A 22,789-nucleotide genomic window follows, 5' to 3' on the forward strand; every position below is an offset into this window, starting at 1 on the left:
CCCTTCTTTGGTGGTGAGGTAAACACAAAGGACACACACACATAAACACACATATTTCAGAGTGTAATAAAAGGACATTTGGTGTTACATACTGATTTGAGACACATAAAAAGTATATTTCAATTTTTCTGCAATTTCCTAACCTCCTTGGCATACCTACATTATAGTGAGTAGCATTGCTAAAACAGCATTATGTTTTTCCTGACATTATGTGTCCTGATATTTTCCATAACACATTTATATCTTTAATACATTTTTATTCTGCTGCATGGCATGTTTTTTACTGTTAGTAATCCGTCCATCTTAGGCCGTGCCTGGTCAAAATTTGTCTGCACTCCGCAACAAGGTTTGAGAGATGTGCTGGGACACTTTATGAATGAATGAGCAATTTCATTTCTGACGCCTCAGTATCCATACGACATTGTGAAGAGGCTTGCAATGATATATTGCCGTATTGATTTTTTGAGCACACACCTATTATATGGGATGGGTAAAAAAATGAATCCAGGGACCTGCATGTGGCTGACATTTGCCCATACCGGGCTTAGACTGTCATAAACTATCATCAAAGAGATTGGATGGAAGAGTCACAGAAAGGCGCGACGGCAATGGAAATAAAACCAACCGATCGAGTTGTGCAAAAGGTATTGAACCATTGAACAACTGGACATGAGTTCACAAGTGTCGAGACGGTCAAATTAAATTCAGCAAATGGTTCTAGTGCATTTCAGGGTCATCCTGAATATTTACCCCAAATCCTTATACCTCCAAAGTTTTGTGATGTGAATGTATGTGTTTGCATGTGCGTTAGAGCAAATGGAGGGTGATAGTCCTTTTTTTTTTTTGTTTAGTTGAATGCAGCATTAATATTTAAATGTATTAACTTCGTCTCATGTTGCCCTTGGTCTAGCGCCCATGTCACAACTTGTCATCGCAGAGAGAAAAGAGGAGGAGCGGGAAGGAAAGTGAAAACAGGTATGACCCTCAAGATACCAAGGAGAGACAGAAGGAAAGAGGTCAGCGTCAGTGCAAGTGTTATTGTATTGCTTACAAGAAAGGAACTACAGGTGAGTGAAAGCATTGCTCTTGTGCTGGCACTGTGAAGGTGAGGCGAGCTGGGGGATTATGGAAACATGAGAAGCTGCCCTGAGCATCACTGCATTTTGTAGATTCATTTTTAATCATCTCTATCCACAAATAAGAGAGCTGCATTCGAAGACTGACTTGTTCCATTTAAGAAACAACAAAGGTAGAACCACTGCTGCACATTTCATTTGTACATTTGCTTTCCTTGAAGTGTCTTGAACTCTTTGCCACTTGACTGGGCACGGTTATTTCTTGTCTCTTCAAATTGAAGTCCCCTCTTGTGATGATGTAACTCAAAGGGTCCAATTGACCTAATAGTCAACAGCTTTTCAAGTAAGTAACCTGAAGTACCAATGAGTATCTGTAAATAGCTGTACTTCTACAGTGGTCATATTTTCAGTAATTTGTCTGCACTGCCTTTTGCATGGCTTGTGTTTCCACGATGGGTGTGTAATTGATGGCAGTTATTAATGTGACTTCAGAGCTGTCACAGTAAATTCATCAAAGAAAACAAGAAACAAAAGCCCTGTTTAAAGCTGTGGTAACCCACTTTTTATTGGAGCTTTTCCAGTTCTGTATCATTCTTTGCACACAAAGGAAAAGGATGCTTTTGCAAATGGCAGCTTTATTCTCCAATAGAAAAAACAAGTTGTGTTTTTTATGTTAAAAAGAATAAGTGGAAAATTAGATAAATAGAAAAGATAAGTTATGTTTTTTTTAGTTAAAATTAGTTGTTTTTTTATGTTAAAAAGAAGGGACTAAGAACACTGGTCCATCAGCAAATTTTCTCACAGATGGCTTTTATGTTAAATCTATTTTGACCCTTTCAAACATGTGTTTATTCTTTCTTTTATGCCCTTTTTTGTACATTATTATTCTCATTATTATTATTTTAACATTGACCTATACAACCTTGGATTGTTCATGTTCTGTCAGTTGCAGTCCATCTTGGCGATGCCACGTGAACGACTTCCTCTCATTGGTTCTTCTGGAAATAAAACTGGTGAGCCACATGTTTTTTCCCAATTGTTAAAGCTACACTGGAATGTACATGAGAAATTCTCTCAGTTTCATTTGGAATTGCCTAACTCAGACTCATTTCTATTTACGTTTTACAGTCAAGCCTCATCTCCCGTCACGGACTCCCCAGCGTATGAAACGCAGAAAGCGCAGCCATCAGGAGAGACCTTCTGATCACGACGGACAACTTCCTCTCCTCTCTGATTCCACAGTGACACCCTGGCGAGCCCTCCTTCTCTCCGACTCCTCTTTTTCGTCTATTCATGTGGCCCCTTCTCCAAAACCGCCTCCATCGACCCCTCATCTTGGCAATGACAATGAAGAGTTAACTTTGAGTTTCAGCTCGAGCGGTAAGATTGTGAGGAAGATGGATTGTTTTTTTTTAATGTGTAGCCCTCTTTTTGTCTTTAAGAAATTACTCAATTTAAAATACAGTAGTATTGTGGTAGTAGCTTGACTATCCTGTGTATGTAAACCTATTCACATTGCTCTATTTTGCTCTTTAGATGATGGATGCAAAGAATTTATCACACAAGAGATGTGGACCCAATCAATGACACCTTGTCCAACACGTCTCCCTCCAATGCGTCCCATTACCAACCTCAGCTTCTCTCGCAGCTTCACTTTCTCTTTCTTTGAGCTTCCTCTGCATCAGTCACCTCGATGGCGTTCCGAACGTATGAAATGCCTTATGCAGCTTTTGAGACAGACACATTACTGATTTCACCCCCCCCCCCCCCCCCCCCCGCAGAAAAAAAACAAAAAAACCTAATGGCTGTTATCTGTTTTGACTTATGCAATTAGAATATTCATAAACTATGAATTATGTGTGTGTTTGGCTTGAACTATCAGTTGAATAACCTAATGGGCATTTTAAATGATGGAGCAGGCCACCAGTTTTCAGCAGCTATCTTGGCCGTGTGTGTGGGGGGGTCTAAATCCCTCAAAATTCTAGAAGCCTCCAATACGCACTCTCTAGGAAAAAACCGAAACAGTTCTGAGGGTTGTGGACCGGGCTCTGAGCGTACTGTGTGCACCTTTTATGTTCTCATCCAGCTTGTGTGGGGTTTTGCTAGGTAATCTGACTTTCTTCCAGCATTCCGTAATGGTGTGCTCTGAGAGATCATTACTGAGGCAGAGTAAATTTCCATTTTCTTTGCCGCTTTTGCTTAAATAAATAAATATGTATAAATTGAGATCCAATGATCATTATTTTAGTGCTCATACTTTGCGTGACCCGGCTGGTGGTGTACCATGAAAATCTAATGGGACATTAAAGGTTAAAGCATTATTGGCTCAGCCAATGGATACTGAACAATTCCTTGAGTGACGGCAGCTGTTGCGGTGCACTCTGGGACTTGTAGTATCTGATCCAAACTAAATGACAAGACCAGTTATTTTGCCCCAAATAAAGATGTCTCACATCATATTCAAAGAGTTCAGTTTCTCATCATTCGCTATAGTTAGAAAACAATAATTGGTAGAGTGGTCGGATCCCAACTGAGAGGTTGGAGGTTTGATCCCCGGCCATGAATCATGAAGTATTTATATCCGTTATGTAACAGTATAAATGATCCTCGAGCATGGGGAATGTACCGTGCAGTTGCCTCGTTTTTCCTGATATACTCTTTGTTTGTTTGATAAAGTATAAACTATATAGATTAGAACATTTTAGTACTGCATAGTTGTGTTTCAGAGGGGAGAGACACTGAAGAAAGATGCGCTTGAAACCCAATCCCAGTAATTTTTGCATTCTAGAATTATGTCTTGGAAGTGCAACTATTCATATATTTCCACACAAACCATAATAGAAGCATTCAGAGCAAGAGAGCGGAGGTGCTGGACTAGGACTGAAGGGGGTTGTAAAAGCTCTACAGTGTCCGGAGTTCAAGGATTGCCCATGCCCAATCTCCACCCTCCTGGAGTCACGTGTGCTTTGCTCCCTCCCTACTTTCACTTTGGCACGTGAACTCCTGCAGCTACCCTAGCATTCAAATAGGTCATCCCTTCTTGCTCATTCCCTTGAGCTGAAAAACCTCCCAACTCAAGTTTCATCACCTTTCACAGGCAGAAAAGCGCTTTAGAGTTAGGACACACTGAAGCCACACGGTATAAAAAGTGAAGATCCTCTGTTTTATTAATCCCGAAACTTGTTTTTAAATGGACGACTCTGAGCAAAATAGCCATCCCGACAACGCTGGACCCTGGATGAGGCCCAGCTGGAGGTCATTGGGCAGCGAGTAAACACATCCATGTCCTTCTTGGAGAGGGTCAAGATGTTGCAATGCCGGTGAGTCAAAGAAGGTCAAATTTTCTGCATGCACTCTCCACGGCCAATATCTAACTCTCTGTGTGGGTCTTCATTGCATTCAGGTGTTCAGGCGCCAGGATAAAGACCACACTGCTGGGCTTGTTTCCCATCCTGTTGTGGCTGCCTCACTACTCCATCAGAGAAAATGCAGTGGGGGACCTGATGTCAGAGCTTAGCGTGGGCGTCATGCATCTGCCACAGGGTGAGCAACGTACAATAGCGCAGAAACTATCATTAAAAAAACACACGTAAACACGGCGCCTCGCCGCACGGATAGTTAGCACTTATGCTTCACAGTTCTAAGGTTCCAGGATCGAAGCTGAACTACAGCCGTCCTGTGTGAAGTTTGCATGTTCTTGTACTTGTGTTGATTTTCATGTCTACTTTGGTTTCCAAACACATGCTGTAAATGTCATTGAGCATAGTTGTCTGTTTGTGCAGCAATTGACTGGTAACTAGTCCAGGGTCTCTTGCTCAATGCCAGCTGGGATAGACTCCAGCTTGCCAGTGACATGAGAACAAACCCTAAAGAAAAGGGATTAATGCAAACAAGTACACAACAAACTATATATTTTTTAAAAACACTAAATTTAATGAATGGATTTAGTGAGCTATGACTATACAGGCGACTTCTTGGTCTTGACTTGCTATGTGATGTGAACATAATTGGTTCTCAGAGAAAGCTAGGCTCACCATCGTCAATTTCATCCCAAAGGTATCTTACACCAAACTATTAAACCCTTGTTGACCGGGCTTTGTGGACATCCATCTGTAAAGATTTGTCTTTATAGTGCCTCTACTGTACTCTTAGACTGCCAGCTGATCTTGGGGAATGTTGGAATTTATTTCTAATTTAACATGAACGCGAGTTACTAATCTGACTCCAATTTGTGACCTTACCCAACTGCCACTCATCCAACAATTTGCGCGCTCGTTCTGCAATAGAAAGGTATCAGGAAGCTGGCATTTTCACACACGAGTGGATTTATTCCTAACAACCAAATCTAATACATCACCTGGGTCTCGGGTCCCTCTCAATACACCTCTGTACGTCTCTGTTCCCACCAGCAGACGTACTCTACTTCCGAGTTGCCCAGCCATTAGTTATACTACACAATATGCAAATGGCACATCAACAAAGGCATTCTGTCATTATTCTATTGGCTATGTGTACACTGCATTTAACTTTAGCTTGCTCTTATTGGTCTTTCTTCTTCTGCAGAATCATTTGCTCGCTCCTCCTGGTTGTAGTTTTCCATACAGGGTCCCCAGTTGTTATCTACCCGCTGCCCCTGGGTCATCTTGTACTCCTTGCTGCTCCTGCGTCATTGTTTAATCTGGAACATTTCATTCGTGCACATCCTTGCCCACATATCTTGTTTTGTCTCCACCGTCACACACTCAGCACTTTACAGTTTCATACTCTCATACACAAGATGTCTAATGAACTACTTTAAGATCAAACTCTTATATTCCTTTAATCCCTCTCATGACCTCAGACCACTGAGGTCACCACTCGAATACCTTGTTTTATTGTTAAACACAAAATTTCATACCCTCCTCATGGCCTCAGGTCCCTGAGGCCACCTTCATATACTCACATCCCGGAGGGCCACAGCTGTCTCCGCCTCCTGGGGGTCCTTCTGAGGGATCATCATGTACTGGCCACCCGGAGGGAGTGGCCCCAACGTGCGTTCAATTGTCTTAACAGTTAATGATCTGATACATGGAATACAGCAACATCCGCATAACACCATAATAGCGGCAAACACAGCGATAGAAATCAGTACTGATGCAATCAAGCTTTTCGATTTGCCAAAGACGTTTAACCAGTCAGAGTACCAACTGGTGTCCACACCTGAGTGCTCCTTCATCTTGTTACTTAGCGTGCGCAGACCCTCCGATGCCTTAGTGAGCCGACCGTCAGGAGACGTATTGTTGGGAATCAGAGTACAGCACTGATCCCCAAAAATACCACAGACTCCTCCTCTTTCCGCTAACACCATATCTAAACCTATTCTATTTTGGAATGCCATAAGAGACGTGGCTGCTAATTGCTCATGCACTGCCTGGAGTGCCGAGGTGGTGAAGTTCGCCAATCGTTGGACATTGTAGTGGACATAATTAATCCGGTCCACATTTTTGTTTACTGTAATGAGCAGGAAAATACTCTCCCATCCTGCCGCCACTTGATTCACCAATTTGTATTCATCAGGGACCCCTCTCGGAACTCCAATTGCATCTATGTACGTGGGGTCTCCTGCATTCAACCATTCTTGCATGTCCTTTTTCCTCCTCACAAGGAAGGGGATTCTTCCCCACCGTCCAACGCCTTCCCAATTTATTCTGGACACGTCTAATGCTGTCACACTAATTGGCATGATCAGCGTTACTAGGGCGCACTTACCTGAGGCATTGGAGGGAAGCCTATCGTACAACACTTTTGCTCCACACCACAGCCAAACATCAGCACGAGCGAGAGGGATTCCTGCTGGCAAAGACACATTTTCATTACACCATGACTCCTGGATATTTCCAATCCCAGGGCCAGTCCCATTTAACTTTAGGCAGGTGAAATTTTGTTGTGCAACATGGGCGTCAAAAATGGGCTTTTTCTTCCCTGTGGGTGTACCAATGGCCAGTCCTGGTACCGTGGTTGATAATTGTCCAATTTATCTAACAAATCAGGCCATTGTTGAGTCCAGTTGAAAATTGTCCCCCAAGCTTTCACCTGTGACGGTTGTTTATACCTCAGATTTAGCAGTAGTTGTTGTGTCTGTGTCAGCGTCTTACCACCATCTTGCTCTGCTTCATACCCTACCGTTCCATTACAGGAATGATACACCATCACTCGTTCTTCTTTCGCTCCATCACTTCTGAAAATAGTCAATAAAGTTAAACATTTGCATCGTCGTCGTCGTTGTTCAGACACTTTCGAGTCCGACTTGGATCCAATTCTCGCCATTGTCACATTCCCTCTCTTGACCTGCCTGTTCGGGCGGTCAACCTTTAAGCCCACCATTGGCAGGCACTGTGCCACTGTGTCCTCCAAACCTTTGTCTGCTTCCTTCGGCCATCGATATTGAGGACGGCGGACCGGACTGGAGCAATCAACTTCCAATTGGATCGGCTGAACCGTATGACAAAAACCAACATCGAATGGACCCTGTGACCACAAGGTCTGTGGCATTTGATCCAGCATCGCCTGTGCAGACTCATGGTCCGTCTGTTCCCGCCCATGATGGCGGGCCAGGAAGACCAATTCAAGGTCTGACTCATCTACCATTTTTGCCATTATTCTGTAACTTTTGGTTGCGGCCGAATGCCACACATCTGAAATCTCAGTCATCATCCAGTCATGTTGTTGTGTTAATCGTTTCACCATGGGCCCCAATTGGCGGGGCTCATGGCCTGGCGACACAGCCAGTGACACGTGCGGCAAACCTTCCTTACTCATTCGATACCATTGCTCTTGGTTCGGCGACAACTATACATATGCTGCCACCCCCTCGGGGCCCACAAAGATGCATGGTGATTGTAATGTCCAATCATCTCCCTCAATTTCTTCAAACGCATCTCTATATATCTCATCTGATTCTCTATCATAATATAGAGTGCAATGCAATGGATCCACTGGGGGGTGGTACGGTGCCAATGCCTGGATCCATGGTTTCCACAGGAGGTACGTGGAGTAGACACCTCTCCCAAACGGAGTCTCAGGATTCAATCTCGCCCAGTAGATTCGTGCCGTTTCTGGTACTGTGGGGAGTGGTGCCATCAACCACTGACCCTGAGGTGTCACAGGCTGGGAGCATTCCAGAACCTGTCCGTCAGGAAATGTCACTGTAAGTCCCTTCTCGCCGCACAGAATCTGGGCTCTCAATGCTGACATGTCTCTGCCCATCAAGTTGATGGGTGTGTCCATTGCATGAACATATGAATGATATAGTTTCTGTCCGGTGTTTGTGATTTCCGTTTTCAATGGTCGAGTGAAGGGCAGAGTCTGAGGACGTCCTGAGAAGCCGACCAACGTTGTAACTCGTTTCGACAACGCTGTACTTGGCCGTGGCATGTTGATCGATGAATGTGTTGCTCCAGTGTCCATCAACATCTGGACCGGAGTGTCTGCCACTGTCAACCGAAGCATTGGCTCTGCCTGGCCTGTGCTTCCCGAGCTTCCCAGGCCCCACTATTCGTCCGGGCCGTACCACGGGTCGGCTTGGTAATACTGCCCATGTGGATTCGGCTGTGGCCCCGGGCGGGGCTGCTGTGGTCCACTTTGGTGTGGTGGCCCTGCTTGCTGGTTCTGCTGCTCCGCCCCTGCTGGTGGTGGGTTGCCATTACAATCTCGCGCCCAGTGATCAGGGGCCCCGCAGTTGAAGCAAGTCCCTGGAGCGAACCAATTCCGCCCCAGTCCTGGGAGGGCGCCTTAACCTCGCCCTCTGTATCCACCACGGAACCCTTGGCCTCAGCCCCGTCCAGCCCCCACTGGAGTCTGATACATCTGTTTTTGTTTAACCTTTTCTTGTTTTGCCTCACCATGCAACTTTGCCAACTGTAATTTAACCAAACTAGTCGCCAGAGCGTCAGTTTCCTTTTGATCTTTATTTGCTTTTTCCATGTAGATGCGGCAATGGTGTATCAAATGCCTCTTGAATCTCGGTTCCGGACAGACCAAATGTCCAGATCAACTCTCATGATCGCTTGCACCTCATTTGGGAGGCCGTTCAGCATCGCCGTCCTGAACATCATCTTAGCTTCAGGGTAGTTGCCTGGGTGTTTACCTGTGGTCTCAATCCACATTCATTTTAAAGATATTAATTTCATTCTTTAACATCTACATTGGTTGTTGACAAAGTACACAAATAAACAACATACTTTCTCCATGGCCAGATGCATGCAACACAGTGGCTCACCCTGCAAAGGCCAAATAGATCTTTTTAAATCAACACAATGCAGCATAATTTTGGGAGTGTTCTATATAAATTGCCAACTAATCTCTCATCTCTTCTCACAAATACCATATTGTTAAAGTTAACAAAACCGCAACCCTGACGGCCACCTAACATGCAATAACGTATTACTACATACGATTACATTATCATTTAATTTGACACATCTTTCCAAATTGCTTTTGTTTTGCGTTGCAAATCAGATAGACTACAGTCTAATAAATTCTTTTTATTTACCTATTTTAGCCAATTTCATCCTTTTAACACATAACACTGACAGCACACAGACAACACAAAAAACAGCAAAGACACAGCTCACAAACAATAAAAACAAATAATGCTGCGCTAACGTCATAGAGGATGACGTTTTGGTTATATTTTTTCATCAGTGCCTTTTATCCTTTATGCAAATGTGCATCACTCTTCTTCAAACCTTCTCTGAAAAACTCACACTTTCTCTGCCTCACCCGCAGCCATAGCACCCCCCGTGTGAGGGGGGACGTGGCATCAATGTTGATTGCCCACAGGCTGGCCTTTTCCTGCAACAATCATGATGCCGGCCCACCACACACACACGAGCATAGCACAGACCCATGACTACGCGCAAGCGCAGGCACGCTCCTCAATCTCACCCTCTCAAAGGGCCGGCCTACTTTACTGTTCCCCTTCATCATGTTCACATTCAACATCTTTCACTGTCTTCTACACATTTGTTGTCTATTATTCTATCAGGCCACCTTTCTAGTCACTTTCTGCCACACACTTTATAGTCTCTACTGCCACACATCTTATTTTCTCTACTGCCACACCTCGATCATCTTAGTTTCTCCAACCAACTTAAACATACTCATCGTCTACTTCTCAACTTCCCTATTATCGCTCAACAGGCTCCTGAACATTCTCCATGACTAATTTCTTCCATAGGACACACATCTCACTCACACACCCACACATACACACACACACACACACACACCAGGATCCTCTGCGCGCACACGCACGCACACACACCCTACACACACGTTTGGCGCACAACATAAAAGACCACAAAGACCACACTAAGAACACCTTTTTGCTCATCTTACTTGTCTGATTTATTCTCTATTTTACTTTTAGACGCTTTTTGTAATTCTTTTCCTTTTATTTTGCAAATTTTAACTTCAGTGTTTCTCTCTTACTTTTTCCTTTAACGCGAATATCTCCTGTACATTTAAGATAATTTCCGTTTCTTCTTTTTTTTTTTTTTTTCTCAGCCAGGTTCCCATTCTGTTACATGGGTTTGATCCGTTTATCTAGATTTTTATTTAGATCAGGATCCTGCCTTTCACTTATTTCTTACTTTTTCTTCCATTAATTTGAAGGGACCCTTAATTTGAAGGGACCCGAGACCATTATCCCACTTCCTCTTATCCGCCTTCTTTAAATCCACTCGTGTGTCTCCCAACCACTTTTTACGCAGAACAATTTTAGTTTCCACACTCACACTCACACTCACACTCACACTGATACGTAAATCCCAGATTTTAAACCGTATCGTAACCACGAATAGTTCCAAACTATTCTAGTAGGTAAATCCCAGATTTTATACCCTACTAAGTCCACACTTGTACTGATACGTAAATCCCAGATTTTAAACCGTATAGTAACCGCAAATAGTTCCAAACTATTCTGGTAGGTAAATCCCAGATTTTATACCCTACTACACACTTTCACTGTTCCGCTCATCCTTCCTCTTATAATTTAGCGTTGTCAATATGCAGAATTTGAAAAGGAATCTGCTTACCTTGTCTCACTGTGGGCCCAAGAGGAAAGACGGTCGGACGTGTGGCGTCTTTATCAGGTCGTCACCTGGTGTGGACGTGGGTCCCAGACCCTGAGTCCCAGACTCTTGTGGTTACCGAAGTCCCAGACTTCCTTAGAGTCCCAGACTCTTTTACCTCTCTTGCATCACGTCGGGGTCACCATAAATTGTTGGAATTTATTTCTAATTTAACATGAACGCGAGTTACTAATCTGACTCCAATTTGTGACCTTACCCAACTGCCACTCATCCAACAATTTGCGCGCTCTTTCTGCAATAGAAAGGTATCAGGAAGCTGGCATTTTCACACACGAGTGGATTTATTCCTAACAACCAAATCTAATACATCACCTGGGTCTCGGGTCCCTCTCAATACACCTCTGTACGTCTCTGTTCCCACCAGCAGACGTACTCTACTTCCGAGTTGCCCAGCCATTAGTTATACTACACAATATGCAAATGGCACATCAACAAAGGCATTCTGTCATTATTCTATTGGCTATGTGTACACTGCATTTAACTTTAGCTTGCTCTTATTGGTCTTTCTTCTTCTGCAGAATCATTTGCTCGCTCCTCCTGGTTGTAGTTTTCCATACAGGGTCCCCAGTTGTTATCTACCCGCTGCCCCTGGGTCATCTTGTACTCCTTGCTGCTCCTGCGTCATTGTTTAATCTGGAACATTTCATTCGTGCACATCCTTGCCCACATATCTTGTTTTGTCTCCACCGTCACACACTCAGCACTTTACAGTGTCATACTCTCATACACAAGATGTCTAATGAACTACTTTAAGATCAAACTCTTATATTCCTTTAGGAATCACAGGGCACATATTCAACAGCCATTCACACCTATTGTCAATTTATAATGTTTAATAAATACAAATACACATGCTTTGCTTGTGCCGCATAAAACTAACACATGTATAAGTAGAGATATTTTTCATCCACGTTCCATTAACCTCAAAGTCATGTCTCTTCTGTCTCTATCCTGTGCAGGTATGGCCAACGCCATGTTGGTAGACGTTCATCCGGTGTTTGGCCTCTACACATCCCTCTACCCGCTGATCATCTACTTCATATTCGGCACTTCCAAACATCTCTCCTTAGGTGACTGTCACATTCAAACAAAAATGTCAACAAAATATACATCCCCATGCCTTGCTCCAGAGCTCTCTGCAAATGTGTGGAAACAATCTGGATTCACAATGGTAAATCCTGATCAGCCTTGTGTTTTCACCGCCATGATGCCTAATGGCGCTGCTGTAATGTGTTCAAAATAGGTACCAGTACCATAAAATATGCAACTGATGAAAAGAAAAATTACACTAATGTGCCAAACTAATCTGGTTGGTGTTTGAAACTCAGCAAATTGTGTGTTTATGTTTCAGGATCTTTTGCTGTCCTGGCCATCATGATTGGGTCCGTCCCTGCCATTGTGGAGTTGCCTGACGATGGTGCTGATGTGGCGGAAGCTAAAGTAAACATAGCTGTACAACTTACCTTGCTATATGGTCTCATACAGGTAAACACACACACACATACACACACATACACACAATACATTATCATCTATTTTTTGACACAAATACTGCCTTTTGAAGAAAAAAAATTCTTTACCCTGATATTTATTTATGTATGTATGTAAACATATATTTGTATGTATATATATTTATCGCAGCTCATATTAATTCCAGATTTGAAAACCGCTAGCATGCGTGTGTATGTACAGTATTTGCGTGTGTACTCATCCAGCTCCTACTGTATCTGCTGCGCTGTGGGTCTGTGTGCCATTGGTTGTCCGATCCTCTCATCAGAGGCTATACAACAGGTGCTGGCCTGCATGTGGTTGCCCTGCAGCTTCCCCTCATGACCAGAATCATTGCACAGAGACACACTGGACTGATGGCCTCCGCATGGGTTGGTTGAAGTTACACACACACACACACACACACACACACACACACACACACACACACACACACACACACACACACACACACACACACACACACACAAACAGAAACATGGACAATTTCTATTCATATGACACCATGTCATGATAGTCATTTAAACAAGTTAAACTTACATGTACATTATTATCCAGGGCAGAGGTCCGATACGTTTGCATTCCACCAGCATCCACTTTTCATTTCCACCACTTTCTGTACATTTTAGCATCAAACTTTCTCTGCTGTCAGGACACACACACACATACTATGTACATACTAACAATAATGCTTTTAAAATATCTTTTTAAAAATGATGATGAGAATTATATATTAAAGCATCTGTTGGATTGATGATGTGCTCCTTTTCCAGACTTAACACAACGTTCTGGGTTTGCCAGTGTGGTACCTGGAACTCTGTCAGTCACTGTAGTTTCTATGGTGATACTCACTGGTGGCAAAATGCTGAATAAACATTTTAAAAGCAAGCTGCCTGTGGCCATACCTTGGGAAGTCATACTGGTGAGCAACACGTACAAACAGCCATGTGAACAAATTACTGTAAATAGTTGATATATTTCATCGGGTTGTTTTTATGGGTTATTTATGCTTTCTGTTAGGGTTTATAAACTATCTTGATCGTATGATTATGTTGGAATGTAGAATAGAATTATTAACTTTGTTTAAACCTTTTACCTTTCCTTGACTCTGAAAAGTTTAAACATTCAGTTGTTGAAACTTTCCAAATGGTGTGGAAACACTTTCTTGCTTAGTTAGTCATCTACAATGCTCCACTAGTTTCTGTTTTTACGGCCTTGTAAAACAATGAGCTGGGACCCTCTGCACTGATTAACCAGTTGCTGAGGTGACCACCAAACATGTCCAATGTCACCCCCACCCCACTTGTTCTCAATAAATATGCTCTTGTAAGAGACTAACGGCAGAGTTTGTTCGAACATTGCTGTACCTACAGTAACGGACAGGCTCTCCACTTGCAAGTGCTTAAAGGGCATACTGTCTCTCGTGTGGTTCTTGCAAAATAAGTTAGAGTCAGAACATCTCTAATACTTTCTGTGTTTTTAATATACGTCAATTAAAGAGGTTCACAAGTCTTTAAGTAATTGTGTGTTTTATTCTTGTGATGAGCTGCTTAATTCACAAAGTCCCAAGTTAAAGTCCCAATGATCATCGTCACACACACATCTGGGTGTGGTGAAATTTGTCCTCTGCATTTAATCCATCCCCATGTGATTTTGATCCATCGCCTGGGGGAGAGGGGAGCAGTGAGCAGCAGCGGTGCCGCGCTCGGGAATCATTTAGTGATCTGACGCCCCAATTCCAACCCTTAATGCTGAGTGCCAAGCAGGGAGGCAGTGGGTTCCATTTTTAGAGTCTTTGGTATGACCCGGCTGGGGTTTGAACCCACAACCTTCCAGTCTCAGGGCGGAAACTCTACTACTAGGCCAGAATGCTGCAAAGTGTCAAGGCTTTAACCTCCAGATGAACTACTTTAAACAGTATGTGATACAACACCGTGTTTGTGTTAAGTGTGTTGTTTTTGCGGGGCCTACAGATTGTACTGGGTACTGTGGTCTCGGTGCAGATGGACCTGGCTGAACAACATAGAGTCCAGGTGGTCGGAGACATTCCTTCTGGGTCAGTGGAATAGTCTTATTGTCTTATTTTTGCTTCTGTTTTCATTTAAACTTCCACCATTTCTAATACCAGATGCTGATGCTATTGTTATTGTGTATTGACATGAATTACACAATCTTGAATAGAAACAATGAATAGAGGCTATATTTTGACTGACCCATATTTGCTGTCTTACTATCATAATAATAAGCTTGTCATGTTAGTATTCAATTGGCATGTTTAGAACTAATTTTGCTGTGAAGATATATATCAATCAATCAATCAATCAATCAATCAATCAATCAATCAAGTCAAGTTTATATAGCCCTAAATCACAAGCAGTCTCAAAGGGCTCTGTCCTCTGCATTTAACCCATCCCCATGTGATTTTGATCCATCCCCTGGGGGAGAGGGGAGCAGTGAGCAGCAGCGGCGCCGCGCTCGGGAATCATTTTTGGTGATCTATATATATACATTTCATGCCTGTATTGAAAAGATGTGGTTTCCTTTTACACTACAATCACAACATGATCGGTTTCAAATTAACCTGTTCACGGGTGGAATGTTCCTAACAATCTTTTGTCTCCCCTGTCTCAGCTTTTGGGAATGTATTGCAAGCAAAAATAAATTGAAAAAAAAAAAGTTAATAATTTTGAAGAACAAAAAAATAATAATAATTAACCTCATGAGTTTAAACAATAAATATTTTATTTTTGAGGTGAGTGTATTAAAATGAGACATTATTGAAGACAAGGGCGGAGTTTTACAGCATTGTAGGCGATGGACGTTCGAAGAGCTCGTATCACAGGTTGTCACTTGCCTTGGAGAAGAACCATTAACTGTGCAAACCAAAATAAATGTATGAAAAGCTTGTTTGGGGTGGGGGGAGCTACAGTTGGTGAACATAGAGTTTAATAGTCACCTTCTGTGAGGAGAAAAAAACAAGCTGTAAGCACTGAAAAACAAACATCAGTTTAGATACAGTTAATGGATGGCTACACAAAGACCTGAGTCCATTATTCAATTGTGGATTATTCTTAGTTTAGAATATGTTCATCTGGCGAGACATGCATAGCTTTTTGTTTTGCTACACTTGGCGACCCTAAATAAAAAAAAAACCAGTGCTTTAGTTTTTGTTAACATTTTTAATAAATCAAACTGACAATTTCCACATATCCTAAAGAGATGTTTTTTTTTCCTAGAATACTGTTAAAAAATCTCTCTAAATTTGCATTAGTGAGCACTTTGCCTTTGCCGAGATCCAAGTGTAGCATATCTATCAAGATTCTGGTTTGATAGTTTGAATGATATTTGCACGGGTGTGCTTAATTGTTGCACTGAATTTTTCTAGAAGTGCTCTAACATCAGTCTTTCTGCAAATCCTTTTAAAGTAACAAAATGAGTTTTGAATAAAAGGGATACTCACACATCGCTGAGGTGAGCCTGAAGTAGCAAGGCATGTTTTACATGATCCGATCAGTAGCACTAATGATGTTCACAGCAAAGTCTCATATTCACAATGCATTTGAAGCTTCCACTCAAGCTGGTTTGGCAAAAGTCACACACCCTAATTACGTCCCTATATGTCCCCGTCAACAAATGTTACAGAGCTATTTATCATTTACTAGATTGCTACCACCACAAATAACATCCATCTATTTTCTGTACCGCTTTGTCCCCACGGGGAAGAAACTGGTATCACCTGTAAAGTAGTGTGCATACAGTATACATACTTTAAAATTAATGACTAAAACATATCTTAGTGCCTGTAGCACTGAATGCTGGCTGTCAGGGGTGTGACTGATGTTTAGAAAATGTGCCATTAAGAAAGATGAACTTAAGTCACTCGCTAACCATAAGATTAGGTACACAGTAAGCATGCACTATCTCATGGACTTTCATGACTGCTTTTACAAAGACTCACAGACAGAGCGGTTAAATAATTTCTTATTGTGGTGACACCTCAGCAAATTTACAACCATGATATAATCACGTTTATTCATGTAGTGCTTGTTGTAACAGTTGTTGTGAAGCAGTCACCGTAACAAAGCACCTGTACACATCTTTGTTTTCCTTGCTCAACAATGGACATCTCAAACAACATCCAACAATACAATACACCTTTATTGATGTAGTGCTTGTTGTGACAATTGTTGTGAAGCAGTCACCGTAACAAAGTACCTTTAAACAATCTTTTGTTATTAAGTGTCAATTACAGCGAGTACTCACACTTCCTTAGCAGGATAAAGTCCCTTAGAGCCTTGAAGGCAATGATCTGACAAGTAAAACCACAGACTGTCCCTTTCAAGTGGGGAAACTGCAAAAAGAGTAAGCTGACATGACAGGCATGGTAGACTTTTTGTACTACAGTCATCCCTCACTATATCACGGTTCACCTTTCACGGCCTCACTGCTTCACGGATTTTTGTCACAATGCATTGTGATGGCTTCAGATGAAAAAGACACTACAGAGTGGAGTCAGGCCGCAGAGGCGCACTATATAGTACGTACTGATGATTACAATTATTTTACTGTAGTTAAAACAGACCAACCACAATCTTAAATCTCACCGTACTGTCCTTCCAGCCAATCATATAGCATGACATCATAAAAAATGTTAGAAAGTGTTAGAACCCCGGGCCGATCTGAACACCCGAGTAGATGTGGTACCGACACCGGAAAAGAAGCTGTGCTTCCTGTGTTTCTCACAAACCACGGTATTGACCAGAATTTATCAAAAATCCCTCGTCCGCCCTATATGTTAGGTTTTATAAACTATCTTGATCGTATGATTATGTTGGGATGTAGACTAGAATGATGAACTTTGTTTGAACCTTTTAACTTTCCTTGACTCTGAAAAGTTTAACCATTCAGTTGTTGAAACTTTCCAAATGGTGTGGAAACATCCTTGTTTAGTTAGTCATCTAATCGTAAAACAATAAACTGGGACCCTCTGCACTGGTTGACCATTTGCTGAGGTGACCACCAACTGGGACCCTCTGCACTGATTAACCATTTGCTGAGGTGACCACCACACATGTCAAATGTCACCCCCACCCTACTTGTTCTCAATAAATATGCTCTTGTAAGAGACTAACGGCAGAGTCTGTTCGAACATTGCTGTATCTACAGTAACGGACAAGCTCTCCACTTGCAAGTGCTTAAAGGGCATACTGTCTCTCGTGTGGTTCTTGCAAAATAAGTTAGAGTCAGAACATCTCTAACACTGTCTGAAACCCAGACGAAACCAATTAAAAGTGCCTTTAAAGTGGTCTTGAGACCAATATCAAGCTCAAACTGCAACACTGTTAAATTTGGTTAATTGCAGGTTGATTCACATTTTGTATTGTATTGTGACTCATTTATTTGTCGTACTTTTGAGCAGCCAGTGCAAATACATTGATGTCATTGCTTACATAAATTTCCCCTTGCACCCCAGATCTACAAAATGGATGCCACCCCACGCGGACACTGCCTTATTATCAACAACGTGGATTTTGAGCCACAGAGCGAGTTGAGTAATCGCACGGGGTCCAACATTGATTGCGACAGGATGGAGAAACGATTCAAAGCACTTCACTTTGTCGTTGAAGTGAGGGCAAATCTCAAAGAGCGAGTAAGAATCCTTCCTTGTTCTTGCGAGATGCCAAATGGTGTGATGCTAACACTTCTCTCCACATTACAGCGGCTCCAATTTATCCAAGAAGGACCATTCGCTGTACGACTGCTGCGTGGTCATCATTCTGTCCCATGGGACAGAGGTGAGATGCGTTCGTATTTATAAGGCAATAATGTTCAGCCCGTCAATGTTTCACTTGCGTCTTCACTACTGTTATGGCCGCTGTATGTATTTCTCCAATTACAGTAGATACAGTAGGCGTAAATGGACTGCACTTATACGTATCTACACCACATGGTGCCCAAATTGCTTTACAATGCCACACATTCATACACTAAAGGGAGGCTGCTGGTATGCAAGGCATGCTACCAGCAAATTGGGGTTCAGTGTCTTGCTCAAAGACACTTTGACATAGTCATCAGTGTTGAGGATCGATCCCACAACCTTAGAGTTGAGAGGCGGACACTCTACCATTGCTGTCCCTGTACCACTGCCCAGTCCCTTGGGTTGCATTTGACTGCGTTTGGTTGAGTCAGACCCAAATGAGTACCGTGTTTTCCGGACTATAAGGCGCACCTAAAAACCTAAAATGTTCTCAAAAGCCGACAGTGCGCCTTATAGTCCGGTGCACCTTATATATGGATCAATTTATAAATTTGTTGATCCATACTGGTTGTACACAGTGCTTTGCCAAAATTTTCAGTACGTTTTAGTATGACTCGTAAATTACATTGCACATCGCTTACCAGCATTACGGCAACCGTGGTCAGGGGGCGTCACTGAATAGCTGTTGTACCCGTGAGGCTATTTCATTTCAAAATAAGCTGTTCTGTTAATGTTTCGAGTAAATTTACGGATCAATATGGAAGGGAAACATAGGTAAGCAGTACCAAGGTGTCAGATCGAACTTTAATCAGTTCCGATCATTTTATAAGCCGTCGTTTGAGAAACGCGATTGTTTACACTTTGCTGAGGCTCATGGGAGTTTGCGAGTGGCTGTTGCTATAGTGATAGCTGCCATACGCACGAGGCTATTTCATATCAAAATAGGCTGCTCTGTTAATGTTTCGAGTAAATTTACGGATCGATATGGAAGGGAAACATAGGTAAGCAGTACCAAGGTGTTAGATCAAACTTTAGTCCGTCCCGATCATTTTATAAGCCGTCGTTTGAGAAACGCGATTGTTTACACTTTGCTGAGGCTCATGGGAGTCGCCGGGTCGCTGTTGCTATAGTGATAGCTGCCGTACGCACGAGGCTATTTCATGTCAAAATAGGCTGCTCTGTTAATATTTCGAGTAAATTTACGGATCGATATGGAAGGGAAACATAGGTAAGAGGTACTAAGGTGTTAGATCAAACTTTAGTCCGTCCCGATCATTTTATAAGCCGTCGTTTGAGAAACGCGATTGTTTACTTGAGGCTCATGGGAGTCTGCGGGTGGCTAAGGCTATAGTGATAGCTGCCGTACGCACAAGGCTATTACATGTCAAAATTGGCTGCTCTGTTAATGTTTCGAGTAAATTTACGGATCGATATGGAAGGGAAACATAGGTAAGCAGTACCAGAACTTTAATCAGTTCTGATCATTTTATAGGATAGTTTGAGTAACGCGATTGTTTACAGAGGGCTCATTGGTGATTGGCTAGTAGATGCATACCGCAACCCTAGTCAACCGCAGTTTGTTGCAGTATATCTTCTATTTTGTGCACTTTATAATCCGGTGTGCCTTATATGTGGACAAAGTTTTAAGATGGGCCGTGCATTGAAGGTGCGCCTTATAATCCGGTGCGCCTTTTGGTCCGGCAAATACGGTACCCTAAATCTCAGGCAACGCAATGCCACCTTTTCAGGTGAATCACAACCGTTTCCCCGGTGCCGTTTATGGAGTAGACGGCCAGTATGTTCCAGTGCAGCACATCACAAACTACTTCAACGGGAAACACTGTCCCTCGCTGCAGGGGAAACCCAAACTTTTCTTCATCCAGGCCTGCGGAGGAGGTAACTAACAGTCAACGTTGACTCCTTTGACACTGTTCATAGTATTAGCAAAGATTTGTTTTTGTCATTGAGGTGAAAAAGACCAAGGCTTCGAAGTGCCATCTGATGAGTTCGAACCTTCCGAGGGCGGAGTCGATGATCAGACGGACGCCATCCCCGCTTCCTCCAGCAGCGACTCGCTGAGCACGTCTGATGAACCAGACGCCGGCGCCACACTGCCCACCCCAAGTGACATTCTTGTGTCCTACTCTACTTTTCCGGGTACACTCCATTGCAGAGTTCAGAATGAGCATAGTTGAATCTAGCCATTCTGGTCCACCCGATGGCAGTAGTGCACCTAAAGAAAGGGCATTTCTTTTACCCGATTATAGAGCTTATATTTTCATTTGTATTGGAACGTTTATGAATAAGCATGCGAACACATTTCATATATACATAAACTCTCAACCCACACCATCCTCATATTGTTTTGATCAATTGACACCGCACAGGTTATGTGTCTTGGAGGGACACTCAGTCAGGCTCCTGGTACATCGAGACGCTGGACCGCATCCTTGAGGAAAATGCTGCCACTGATGATTTGGTCACAATGTTAATGATGGTGAGCTTCTCTTCTCATTATAGGCATAGCTATATTTTCTGTTAAAATAAGTCATTATTCGACGATTAATTTTAATTGTTTGTTTTCAGGTTAACAATGAAGTCTCCCAGAACTCTGCAAAAGGCATCTATAAGCAAATACCAAATTCATTTAACTCCCTTCGAAAACTTCTTTACTTTCAAACCTCAACCCCAAGACAAAATTTAGCTCAACATAAATAGATGTTACCGTACTCTGTACTGTGCCCATTTTTTAAAAATAAAAAAAACGACAGCAATTTATTGGGATGATATGGTCTATTTTCATTTGATATTTTGGAACTAAAAACAAAAACGGAATAATTGTAGTTTGTGTTACGGGTATGTTTTAACAGCAGATTCATTGAGTTTTGCTATACATGATTGGTTGTCAATTTGCACATTTGTTGTATTACTTTTCATTTCTTTGTAGATTTTTACAAGAGATTTTTGGACTGTGAGTAATTTCTACAAAATAAAATGTTGGTTCAGGATAGTCTTTGTAATTGTCGTGAAACCACTTATGCCGTTGTGACATCAGTGTTTCTGTCACCATCACAGCAAAAACAAGTGCTTTTATAACATTTTTATGGTTTACCACCAAACAGATCTGAAATATTTTTATGACTGTCTTATTTTACTTTTTTTTCCAAATAAAAGTTCTGAAATAACAACTGACTGATGGGGTTGCTTTAAACTTGCTTTAAACTTATCTCCTTAATTGCAAACACTGCAGTTCCTATTGTAAATGTATATGTCATCAACCTTTCAAGCTTATGTCAAACTGATCAACTCTGCAACCAAAAGAACTACTGTCATAAAGTCAAGGTCAGACTACAGCGAGTGTTCTTTTAGGTTGCAATTGTAACCGTAGCACATCCTCATTCTCCCCCTCCATGTTTGCTCCTACCTATTTACAGAAAATGTACGATTCCTCTCGCTTGTGTGTTTTCAAATTGCCAGATCAGAGTGATAACACCTGAAAGTATTTACACAGGCATCCTACAAATAAATGTTGAGCTCTACTGTGTTGCCCACGTATACGATATTTAACATATTAATATCAGAGTTTGAATCTCTTCATGCATGTTCACTCTTATTCGGCATATGCAGTTTTGTTTTTTTCATTTTCAGAGTTTGCACATTTTTTTCAGTTTCAGTGAATGCAGTTTTTTTTTTCATTTTCAGTTTGCACATTTTTAATAACAGTTTCAGTGAATGTAGTTGGACATTTCAATTTCAGAAAAAAATGATTAATTATGCATTTATTATGTCTAATCTGATTTGCTTTTAGCAATCGCCCATTTACCTGACAACAGTCGAATAAGGGGAGTACCAACACTTTCCACTTGAAGCACTGTGCGTTGCCAACATTAGCAGACAGACACTCTCGCACTGTTGTCAGCCAAAGAGTCTGCTAAAAGAAATGAAAGTTAACAAATTGAACTGGTAAATTATGACAAATTCTGAGTAGTGTTCATATCAATTAAAGAAAATGTATTAAGATGATTTACTTGTCAGACCTTATCTTGCAAAGAAAGTGGGAGTACTTTCTTTATTTGACCCTCTTCCACTCTGGAGTTGCACGCAGTGAGAGGCGCCGAGCAGGTGTGGACATAATTATTGCCCCCTCCCCCCCAGATGGCCCCTGTACATTGGGTTCACCCCGGTGGTTGAGAGAGTAGCCTTCCTCTGTCTTCAGGTGGGGCGACACGTCCTGATTGCTATTTGCACCTTGCAACAAACAGTAGAGAGCAAAGGGAGGCACCTGTTCTCAGTGTGTAGTAGAGTGGCTGAGT

General features: G+C 42.2%; 2 protein-coding genes and 1 long non-coding RNA gene across 3 annotated transcripts; 2 read left to right on the forward strand and 1 right to left on the reverse strand.

Annotated features, from left to right (window-relative positions):
- Positions 1-1,935: 1,935 nt before the first annotated feature.
- Positions 1,936-2,827, forward strand: LOC147061466 (uncharacterized). The gene is made up of 3 exons (XM_085925981.1): positions 1,936-2,089; positions 2,205-2,456; positions 2,613-2,827. Exons 1-3 carry the CDS (start codon positions 1,939-1,941, stop codon positions 2,825-2,827), a joined length of 618 nt encoding a protein of 205 aa, XP_085782107.1. The 5' UTR covers positions 1,936-1,938.
- A 1,289-nt stretch (positions 2,828-4,116) lies between these two features.
- Positions 4,117-21,636, forward strand: LOC147061467 (caspase-9-like). The gene is made up of 12 exons (XM_085926008.1): positions 4,117-4,396; positions 4,480-4,619; positions 12,169-12,279; positions 12,561-12,694; positions 12,987-13,089; positions 13,492-13,640; positions 18,192-18,381; positions 18,434-18,513; positions 20,225-20,372; positions 20,445-20,633; positions 20,864-20,973; positions 21,063-21,636. Exons 1-12 carry the CDS (start codon positions 4,359-4,361, stop codon positions 21,192-21,194), a joined length of 1,524 nt encoding a protein of 507 aa, XP_085782134.1. The 5' UTR covers positions 4,117-4,358; the 3' UTR covers positions 21,195-21,636.
- LOC147061468 (uncharacterized) lies at positions 20,679-22,628 on the reverse strand. Its single transcript, XR_015067735.1, has 3 exons — positions 22,514-22,628; positions 22,300-22,404; positions 20,679-20,709 (listed from the first exon to the last, which is right to left on the reverse strand). It is a non-coding gene; the product is annotated as an uncharacterized LOC147061468 (long non-coding RNA).
- Between the last annotated feature and the right edge of the window lie 161 nt (positions 22,629-22,789).

This window comes from Syngnathus leptorhynchus, chromosome 1, assembly GCF_054491065.1.
Source record: "Syngnathus leptorhynchus isolate UIUO chromosome 1, UIUO_Slep, whole genome shotgun sequence".
Taxonomy (NCBI): domain Eukaryota; kingdom Metazoa; phylum Chordata; class Actinopteri; order Syngnathiformes; family Syngnathidae; genus Syngnathus; species Syngnathus leptorhynchus.

Bases quoted from the DNA above. Each gene is read 5' to 3' on its own strand.
- LOC147061466 (XM_085925981.1), top strand. From the start codon at position 1,939: ATGCCCTTTTTTGTACATTATTATTCTCATTATTATTATTTTAACATT. The intron at 2,090-2,204 runs GTGAGCCACATG...TACGTTTTACAG, and splicing joins TTCTTCTGGAAATAAAACTG to TCAAGCCTCATCTCCCGTCA. The intron at 2,457-2,612 runs GTAAGATTGTGA...TTTGCTCTTTAG, and splicing joins TTTGAGTTTCAGCTCGAGCG to ATGATGGATGCAAAGAATTT.
- LOC147061467 (XM_085926008.1), top strand. From the start codon at position 4,359: ATGTCCTTCTTGGAGAGGGTCAAGATGTTGCAATGCCG. The intron at 18,514-20,224 runs GTGAGATGCGTT...CCACCTTTTCAG, and splicing joins TTCTGTCCCATGGGACAGAG to GTGAATCACAACCGTTTCCC. The intron at 20,634-20,863 runs GTACACTCCATT...GACACCGCACAG, and splicing joins GTCCTACTCTACTTTTCCGG to GTTATGTGTCTTGGAGGGAC.